This window comes from Gossypium arboreum, chromosome 2 (genome assembly GCF_025698485.1).
Source record: "Gossypium arboreum isolate Shixiya-1 chromosome 2, ASM2569848v2, whole genome shotgun sequence".
Classification (NCBI taxonomy): domain Eukaryota; kingdom Viridiplantae; phylum Streptophyta; class Magnoliopsida; order Malvales; family Malvaceae; genus Gossypium; species Gossypium arboreum.
Genome location: NC_069071.1, coordinates 2,681,562 through 2,692,068, shown reverse-complemented (window position 1 = coordinate 2,692,068; position 10,507 = coordinate 2,681,562). Strand labels below are relative to the sequence as shown.

Below are 10,507 nucleotides of genomic sequence, written 5' to 3'. Positions count from 1 at the left end.
AGCCGAGATGGACTGTAGAAACTTGCCCAATCATATAAACTCAGATTCGGTCAAGAAGTATTTTACCTGAAGAAAGAGAGGCCAGAGTGAAAACCCGCAAAGGGCACTCTGAAATCCGCAAAAAAAAAAAAACCAGAGAGGCCAAGGTGAAAACCCGTAAAGGGCACTTTGGAACCAAATGGGCTTTTGAGTTGAAAACCCGAAAATGGGCAGCTCAAATTTTGAATATGGGGTATATGGTAGTCTTGTCCTTCCAAAATCAACAAGACAGAAGAACAGTACACCTTGGAGCATCAACAAAATGCGCAGGATCTCTTGAATACACATTTGGTTCAAAGGAGCCTTTGAGAAATTAGAATAGTGAAACTCGTGCTGCGATATCTGGGGCACATTTTTCTTATTTTTTACACCTTATCAGATTTGTATTCCTATGTATTCACATCAAAATTTTGCTTAATAAAATGCCATTTGTCCATTATGATGATCTCTTTCGAGCATTTTTGTTGAAATCATGATTTTTGAACATGTAATATCTACACACAAGATGTTATGCATATTACTCTGGAAAAGTCTCTAAATAGTATAAGGACCTGAAACAGGGTCACTAGTCAGAACTAACCAGGTTCAAAGTTGGAAAACATTGGAAAAAGTGTAGTCTCAAATTAGGATTATTTCTTCAAATTTTCTGTCAGAGATAACGGCTAAGCGAGAAGACGCGACAGCACATCAAAGATAGAACCCGAATGAATCATGAGCAATGATACCTTAAGCGTTTAAAGAGGAATTATTCTCATAGCACTTCTACATTCATAATCATTCATTTAGTTAGGAGCACTTGATTCATTTCGATCATAGCATTCTAATTATCTGACATAAACACCACATCTAGTTAGGGACATTTGATTCATCTCGATCATACCATCCTAATTACTTGATACAGGAAACCAATTCTACCAATCATGTCTTTGGAACACAGTGTAGTGACATTGGCGAATCTTACAAATCCTAACTTCCTGAAGTTGCAGTGAAGCAGATTTAAGTCACTAACCTAGCTCCCTAAAGTTGTAGTGGAGTAGGTTGTAATTTTAGATCTCGTTTCCCTGAAGTTGCAGTGGAGCAGATCAAAGACGACGAATCTTGACTTCCTGAAGTTGCAGTGAAGCAGATTTAAGTCACTAACCTAGCTCCCTAAAGTTGTAGTGGAGTAGGTTGAAATTTTAGATCTTGTTTCCCTGAAGTTGCAGTGGAGCAGATCAAAGATGACGAATCTTGGCTTCCTGAAGTTGCAGTGAAATAGATTTAAGTCACTAACCTAGCTCCCTAAAGTTGTAGTGGAGTAAGTTGAAATTTTAGATCTCGTTTTCTTGAAGTTGCAATAGAGCAGATCAAAGATAACGAATCTTGATTTCCTGAAGTTGCAGCGAAGCAGATTTAAGTCACTAACCTAGCTCCCTAAAGTTGTAGTGGAGTAGGTTGAAATTTTAGATCTCGTTTCCCTGAAGTTGCAGTGGAGCAGATCAAAGACAACGAATCTTGACTTCCTGAAGTTGCAGCAAAGCAGATTTAAGTCACTGACCTAGCTCTCTAAAGTTGTAGTGGAGTAGGTTGAAATTTTAGATCTTATTTCCCTGATATTGCCGTGAAGCAGATCGTAGACGATGAATCTAGGCTTCCTGATATTGCAGCGAAGCAGATTTAAGCCACCATCCTAGCTCCCTAAGGTTGTAGTGGAGTAAGCTAAAATTGCAAGATCTTATTTCCCTGAGATTGCAGTAGAGCAGGATAAAAACACACGAACCTAGCTCCCTAAAGTTGTAGTGGAGTAGGCTGACGATTGCAGATCCCGTCTCTAGTGGAGCAGGTCGGAGAAAATGAGCCTTAACCCCCTAAGTAGTAGGGCAACAGGCCGAAGATTGCAAGATTTTGTCTCCCTGAAGTTGCAGTGGAGCATATTGAAGCTACTTGAAGAAAAGAAGCGCCAAGAAGTCAAGACTCAGTAGGTCCTTGCAAAATTGGCCCATTTATAGTCTTTGCTCTATTCTCATTACACGACAATGAACAAAGAGGGGCAGCTGTAAGGACCAATTTTGGCCCGGGCCCGTTAACAACCCAAAGAAATGAATAAAATACATAAATAAATAAATAAATAAACCACAGCCTATTAAAATGTCCTTTTTTTTTACAGTCCCTCAGTTCAATTATATGGCCCAAAATCAACACCCTACAGCCCAATACCAATTACAAGTCCCTTAGGCCCAATATCTAAAATGAGCCCCATGTCAGCAAACCCTAGGGCAAGGGTTCCCTTGCGCCGTAGCCTTCACTAGCAGCCTGGCCACTCCAGCCTCCAGACGCCTCAGACGCCACGCCCAAGACCTCGTACACTTGCCAGAAGCCCCAGACTGCAAAAGAATACAAAACCACACAGCAGCAAATAGGAAGAGAACAACTTGTATTTGTATTTTTATTTTACTTCGGCTATAAAGCCAGAATCTTGGTCGATTGTATTTTTTTACAAAAAAAAAAATAGGCATTTACACAACAAAAAAAAACGAAGATACAAATATTGAATACAAGGAAAGGACCACTTATATTCGAAGGTGATTTTTCGATTCAGATTTGCGGGCATTCCTTTTTTAATCGTTTTCTGTTTTTGTGTTCTTTTTTATTATTCGAGAGTAAACGAAATGAAGGAAAGGGGACTTACCTTTACATGCGAGCCACTAGAATCCACCATCTTCGTCGGCATCAAAGGTTGAGAGGATTCCAAGGCCGAAATTTGCTAACCACGGCCTGGGAAACGAAACAAGGGAGCAAAATACACCATTGGAGAGCCATTCGCCATTCGCCATATGCGAGAACAGAACAGGGGCTGAACGGCGTAAAAACAATAGGATTTCCCCTTCTTCGTTTCTTAAGCCAGATGGTGTGGCTTTGGAGCCCCTTTTAAGTAGCCAGAAACGGTACTGTTTGGGCCTTTGTCAATGGCTCCAAAACGGTGCCGTATGTATAAGACCCGACCGACCTGATTCACAGCCCCTATGACCCGTGCGTTCTGATGGAGAGGGGGTAATTTCGCTGTAGATCCTCCCTTTTTGTATGGGCATTCAATGTGGCCTTATTTATTTCGTTTTTCTTTTTAAATTTGGCTTTACGATTTGCGTGTGTCTGCAATTGAGTCCGCGTTCTGATGCTGCATTGAGAGGACTGGTATATTTCCAGTTTAGATCCTTCTGCATTATCACGCCTCGCGCATTGATCCCCCTTCCTAATTTGTCCCATTTTCTTAATTTTCCCCTCTTGTTTTAGTTTAATTTCGATTAAGTCCTTTAGTTCTGTGTGTTCTTAATTAATTATTTTTAATTTCAAGTCATGGTTATTCCATTGTTGTAAACTGTTCTCTTTTAGCAATCCTAGTATCATGTTTTGTATATTTTAAACATTGGTTTCATATATATTATTGTATATACATATATATATATATATATATATATAATAATGTTAATCTATTTTTATACATAATGGCTTTTGACTCTATAAATATATCATTGCATTTCAACATTTTTTATTTCAAACATGCTTTATATATGTTTCACATATGATTTAAGTTATTTTGTATCCATTCATAGTAGTACATGTATTTGATTCATATGCATTATTAAGCATGTATATACATTATCATTTCTATACAAATTTGCATGTACTTTTTTTAAATTCATAGGTAGAGTTGATCATGGTTTGGGCGGCTTGCCCTACCAAGGCCCGCCAAAAAAATGGGATGGTTTGGGTAAAATATAGGCCCAAAAATGGGCTTGGTAAGAAAACAAGGCCCGTTTAGAAAACGGGCAGACCTCGTAAGAGTTTTTTGGCTCAGGCTCGGCTCGGCCCTACCAATTATATATTAATATATATATTTTTATTTTATTTTTAATTATTTTAAATTTTAATATAACCATTTTTTATTATATTATTAATTTGTGTATTGTTTTAAGAATTGTTTTAGTATTATTTTTATTTGTTTTAATATTTGTTTTTATGTTTTTAAATATATTTGATTTATTATATTTTTAAATTTTTTTATTTAATGAAATAAAAAAAATTAATATGGGTCGGGCCAGGCCGGGCTCGGGCTTAGTAATTTTATTTCGGGCTGGGCTTGGGTAAAATTTTAGGCCCATATTTCGGGCCAGGCCGGGCCAGGCCCGGGCCTAGTAGACGGGCCTAAAAATTTGTATGGGCTCGGCCCGACCCGCCTATGATCACCTCTATTCATAGGTATATATCAATGTACTTGTTACTCTAATAGACTTTTTATTTTATTTTAAAATACTCTTTGTTTTATGATTTTTTTCATTCTCTTTATGTATATATATGAAATTATTTTTAGAAACTTCTTTTGGTAATTTTAAAGTTATTTTTGAATATTTCTTTATATTATATGGCTTTTGTGTTTTACATAGCCTATTATTTAAATATTTTGATATGAGGATATGTATGTTTTTAAAACCAATTTAAAATTATATATATATATGTACTAATTTTAATCTCATTCTTTTATAAATCTATACATGCAATTTTTATAAATCTATTTTGGGCCTCATGTTTTTGTCATGTATTTTTTTTGTATCATATATTTTTGTACTATCATATATTTTGTTAACTTTTAAATAAATTCATGTTTAAAATATTTTACATGCAATTTTATTCTATAATATCTATTCCAAAAATCATATAGCTATCTATAGCTTTCATGCAAATATGTCAACTTATGTATGGGTTCATTTATTCGTTATTATTTGAAAATCATTTTATAGCGCATTGGTTTCTAATTGCTATATTATTTTTATATTTTGCATTGGTTATTCTATATCATATGTTGTATATTATTGTGGCATACCATCGTATGAATTGTTTTGCTTGAATGGTCGTTATATTATCATCTTGGTCATTGTATGATTATATCAATTATTCTCCATACATTATTGCAATCGGATTACGCTTTTAGGTTAGCTATTTTCAATTATTAGTTTGTTAGTTGATCGTATCTCACATATGTCAATTATCCCATCTCATCGTTTTCATTTGATTTTCGAAAAGTGGTTTTATAAAATCCAAATTTTATGATTAATTTCGTCCTATTTCAAATCGAATTAATATGTCTCAAGCTAGCTCTATAATCATTCGTTCGAAAATTCTTCAAAACGAAGACGAGATTCGATGTTTGGCAATTCGCGGAATCGTGCCCTAACGTGTTGGGTTGCAATTTCGCGTTTGCTGAAAATAATCGAATATCACTTCGAAATTTCACTCACGCCTTTTAAAATTTCCTCAAAACGAAGACGAGGTTCGATATTTAGCAATTCGCGGAATCGTACCTTAACGTGTTGGGTTGCAATTTTGCGTTTGCTCAAAATAATCAGGCTTCCCTTTCAAAATTCCATTCATATCTTCTAATTTTTTTTTTTAAAAACGAAGGCAATATTCGGCGTTTGACAATTCGAGAATCATGCCTTATCGTGCTGGGTTGTGGTTTCTGGTTTGCTCAAAATGATCGAACATTCCTTCACATTCTCACTCATGTTTTAAAAAAAAATACTTAAAAAACGAAGACGATGTTCAATGTTTAGCGATTTGAGAATCGTGCCCTATCGTGCTGGGTTGCACTTTTTCATTGGTCCGAAACAATTGAAGATCCATTTGAAATTTCCCTCACATTTTCTAAAATCTTTCGAAATGAAGGTGATGTTCGATGTTTGGCGATTTGAGAATCGAGCCCTATCGTGTTGGGTTGCGCTTTTTCATTTGCCCAAAATAATCGAATATCTCCTCAAAATTTTCACACGTATTTTATAAAGTAAGGCAATGGTCAATATTTAAAAATTCGAGAAATCGTACCCTACTGTGCTGAGTTTCGATTTTTCGTTGGACTAAATAGTTGAACATCCTTCTGTAATTCTCAAATTATATCCTTTCGGACATCGAAACAAGAAATTTTGGCAACCAACTCGGATTACTCAAACGGTATAAAAGGAACCACATTTCAAAAACTTTTAATTTAGACACAAGGACAGTATTTAATCGATTTGGTACCAATTTTGGGCGTAATGAGGGTGCTAATCCTTCCTCATGCGTAACCGACTCCCGAACCCGTTTTCTCAAAAAAAAATTCGTAGACCAAAATTGTTTTTTTAGTAAACTAAAAATTGTTATAACTTTATTCTTAGGTAATCCGATCACACTAAAACAAAGATCGGTGGCGGCTCCATATTTCTATTTTCCAAATAGTAGATTTCCTCCTTTTTTCTAAATTTAAAATATTTGAATAAAAAAGGTAGTTTCGACAAAAGCATTAATGTATTATATTTGAATAACATGTAAAACTAATCCCAATACCCATATTCTTATCGAACCCTGCATAACATAGATATCAAATACCCTGCTTGCTTGCCAGCAATATTTGCAGCAATCAGCTCCTAATTCAGTACCTTGAATGGCTTCTTACCCTGTATTTTTTATACCAACATTAAATCAGCCTCCGAGCATCATTCAGAGAAAAGTCTTCACTGTCAAGCATTTTACCTGGGTGAGCGAGACTTTGAACGAGAATGCGAGCGAGAGTAAGAGCGGGACCTAGATCGTGAACGTGAGCGAGAAACATATCTTCGACTACGACTCCTGCTAGAACTTCTACTTCGTCGATGTCTTCTGCAGTAAACAAATTATTCCCCTCATAAATAGGATACATTATATGAGAGCACCGTGACAAAATTCTTTGCCTTCAACAATATGGAGTGAGCACAAAAATATATTCCAGGATATATACCTTGGAGGAGAACGACTATTGCTCCTACTGCGACTGCGGCTTCGGTACCTTTGACGACTTAATCGGCTTGTGTCTTCAAGTTTTTCCAGTCTTTGGCGCTCCTGCTCTCGTTTCTTAGCCATTTCCGCAGCAGTGTCCTTCTTAACTATAGAGGCACTCAGCTCATCAAATCATAAATAAAACACAAGAAACAATGTGATAGGACAAGCAGAAACCCAATTGTGCAAACTACAAACTGCCTCTTTTTATCCCAACAGTAAGAAAAAAAAAAAAAAGAGTAAATTCCTTTATAACTCCAATGGAGCATGACAGGATATCATTGAACCAACAGCTGCATAAAATAAATATCATTTATATCATACTTTGCTTGTTTAACTGTTTGTTCATAATCCTTTTTAGTCGCTCCTGTGGAGTTTCTTTCTTTTCAACCTGCCCCTGTTTTGAGGGGCCTCCAGAGGCACTTGCTTTTGTCAACTTGGCTAATGCTGATGTTCCACTAACAGAAAAGAAATAAAATTGTCAAATTCAATGCAACTCAAAAACTATTAACTAAACCTTTGTGGAAAAATGTAATGATAGAAGCAAAAATTTCTGTGATACCTCAATGCTGGTTTTAACACTTCACCACTCTTTTCTTTGTTAACAGATACACCAGATGCAGGATCACCATGAAGTGCCTCGAGTATATGACCAGATGATGGCCTGCAGGAGAGGAAAAGCATTAGTTATGGCCATCCTTACGGTCTCATTCAACTGGGAAGCATTCACAAAGATTCCATTTCAGGAAAAAATATGATCTTCAGAAGGGAAGCTTCCTTCCTATTCCCTCTTTCCAGTTATGCTGATAAATCTAGGGAAGATCTATTTAAACTGGAAAAGATTGCCTCAGGCAACAAAATGGGGATAAGCTGCAGCAGAGTAAAGACTGCCAATCTATCTTTGCAAGAATGAAAGGTCGAGTGCTCCGACCGATTTAAAATGTCAGCCTGAGATGGAGGAGATGATGGTGGAGAAACTCCATCAAGCTTTGGTCCATTTCCGTCACCAGAACCCCCAAACTCTGTAATATACTCTATTTTTGGAGCCTTTGGCTTTCTTCTATGAGAATCATCAGAATAACCTCCACGGGCATGGCGCCTTGAGTATGATGGAGAATATGAACGTGATTTAGATCTTGACCTGAATAGGAAAATCCATATTTAAATTCATTTTATGTGTCTCAAATAATATCTCCAAGAAAAGCCTAGAACAGGGTATACCTCCTACGCGGATAAGCATCATAGGTTGGACTATGCCTAGATTCCCTGATTTGGCAAAAGAAAGCATTGAAAATTCTATGCATGATGTCAAACCCAATTCTAAAAGTATGTATCAGAGATCTAACAAACTTGGTACCGGTAGGGATCAGTACGGAGTACTCGTGTTCCGGTTATCCGTGCAGCTTCTCTTTCTCTCTCCCTCTCTATTTGAGAAGCTTTTCTCCTTTCTTTGCGACTCAGTTTCCTCTAAAAGATTTCACATTTGTTATCAACATAGATTAAATAATAAAATTCAACTACAACCAATGCGTCTTTTCCAACTTACAATTGCAGGATCGCCTTTGGTTACTTCTTTCTGTCTTTTTTCCTCCTCTTTTGCTTTTTTATCCATATAAACAAGCCAGCCATACCTTTTCACTCCAAATCCTTTCGCTATTATTTCCATTCCTTCATCATTACTATCATCACTGTCGAATTCATCATCATCTTCTTCATCCTCCTCTTCTTCATCAGCATCTGAAAAGTAAGCTTCCTCTTTCCCACCATCATAAGAAAATCCAACTTGTGAATAAGAACTTTTATTAGCTGGTTGCGCTGGTTGTGATCTGCCAACATACCAAAAGAGAAAATAGAAAGAAGTCACATAACAGCATACAGCAGTCAGATATATCAAAATAAGTAAAAAGCAGCAAACTTTCCTAAAGGCGGAAATTATAACCCTGATAACCAACAGACCGTAATATATGCATCAAAATCATTAACAAAAAATTATGTATTTCTCCTGCTTAGCAATCAATCAACTATGTATAGCAAAGAATAAGCCCACTAAAGACGACTCCCAAAAATCATATGAAGAATAAGTTTATAACTTTTGTCTTCAATAAAGCTAACCAATATCACATTTGTTTCTGAATAGCATGACACTAAAAGATTTATCCCAACCATAAACATAATTTCATGTCTAAAATTACCCAGAAACCCTATGCAACATACATCAAAAGTAATTGCAAAGAACCAGAGTTCTCTTTAAACTTAAATAAAAGTCGAACTTTCAAATTTCAAATTTATATGAAATATGATATAAATTAACTCTACCACTATCATATGCATTACCTGTCTGATTGAAATGGCGTGAGAGCTTTCGCCTCCATTTCTAGATTCACATGTTGTAAACCCTCCTCATCTGTAACTGTCGAAAGATACAGACTTCAGCTCATAAAGCACATTCTGAAACTAAACTTTATTCTTATAACAGACTTTCATCCTTATTATATCTTATATAACAAGGGTAACAATAATGCATTCAACACAAACAAAGAAAACTAAAAAATAAAGATCATCAATTCAGGGAATTAAAAAAGAAGTACCGACATCCTCTACGCCGATGCTTAATTAAATCCCGATAACGCTCAAAATTAACAATTTCTTCCAATTCTTCCTCTTCTTCAGACTTTGCTAGATTCCTAAAATTCCGTGTTCTTGGCTCCCGAATAAAGTCAAGTAGAGCTCGGCCATCAAATCTATAATGTAAACAAATGCATTATTTTCCATAAAATTTAAAAAAAAAAAGATGTAATAAATGTAACAAAAAAGGGAAAAGAAAAAGAGAAATCAAACTACCTATCAATCAAAACGTCTTGTTTTCCATTCCAAGGAATCCTGTAAATATATGGAGTAAAAAAATTGAAATATTTAAGAAATATTAGTAAGATTATTAATAGGAAATTTGATTAAATTACTAACAGGCCTTGCTGGTCTTGAGTGGCGTGATAGAGAGCATCGTCGCGGTAGATACGGCAGCGAGAGCCGATGAGTTGAATGGATTGTTGAGGATCGCCACGTCTTTTGGCTAAGAAAATGGCTCGTCTTTGAGCTCTCTTTCGAGCCGCGTCCATCATGTCGTGGACTTTCCTCTCTGATCGCCGAGCTTCGTGCCACATCTTCGAGGAACAGAATCGGGAGTATCTAAACCCTAAATGAAAGCAAATCGAAGATTATGAGAATTGGAGTGAAATGGAAAAATTAGCGACGATTCTCAAGAACAAATCTCGGCTTTGTTTGGTTTCGCGGAAAATTTAGTTTGGTAGAAAACTGGGTTAATAACTGAAAAACCCATATTTTTGCTTGCTTTAATGGATAAATATTGTTTTTTTTTATTTAAATAAAAAAGGGCCAGATGTTTTAGAAATGAATGTGCTGATAGGCCTCTTCTTTATGTTTAGGATAATTACAATTTTTATTTAAATAAATCGAAAAACCTCAAAATTCCATGTGAATTTTGCTTTAATATATAATGTTATACATTAATTTTAATTTTTGTAATTATAAATTTGATATTTTGATTTAATTTAATTTTATAAATCTCTAACATTATTATTTATATAACATCATTTTATGTTTATATATTATAAATACAAAATAATTA

The 10,507-nt window shown here is 35.6% G+C and overlaps 1 protein-coding gene across 3 annotated transcripts; it reads right to left on the bottom strand.

The window, feature by feature from the left end:
- Positions 1–6,180: 6,180 nt before the first annotated feature.
- Positions 6,181–10,275, bottom strand: LOC108465212 (uncharacterized). Of its 3 annotated transcripts, none has more exons than XM_017765533.2 (13): positions 9,826–10,275; positions 9,703–9,741; positions 9,454–9,602; positions 9,196–9,271; positions 8,408–8,687; positions 8,219–8,328; positions 8,083–8,127; positions 7,793–8,002; positions 7,424–7,525; positions 7,186–7,319; positions 6,824–6,968; positions 6,580–6,702; positions 6,181–6,503 (listed from the first exon to the last, which is right to left on the bottom strand). In XM_017765533.2, exons 1-13 carry the CDS (start codon positions 10,020–10,022, stop codon positions 6,479–6,481), a joined length of 1,635 nt encoding a protein of 544 aa, XP_017621022.1. In that variant the 5' UTR covers positions 10,023–10,275; the 3' UTR covers positions 6,181–6,478. The 3 variants fall into 3 exon arrangements, with proteins under 3 accessions (XP_017621022.1, XP_017621021.1, XP_017621023.1); XM_017765532.2 differs by having other exon boundaries at positions 6,580–6,705; positions 9,826–10,273; XM_017765534.2 differs by having other exon boundaries at positions 6,580–6,705; positions 9,196–9,265; positions 9,826–10,273.
- Positions 10,276–10,507: the final 232 nt, after the last annotated feature.

Coding starts and splice junctions, on each gene's coding strand:
- LOC108465212 (XM_017765532.2), bottom strand. CDS start 10,022: ATGTGGCACGAAGCTCGGCGATCAGAGAGGAAAGTCCACGACATGATG. Junction 9,603..9,702: donor CAAGACGTTTTGATTGATAG/GTAGTTTGATTT, acceptor TTTACATTATAG/ATTTGATGGCCGAGCTCTAC. Junction 8,003..8,082: donor GATGCTTATCCGCGTAGGAG/GTATACCCTGTT, acceptor TTTCCTATTCAG/GTCAAGATCTAAATCACGTT.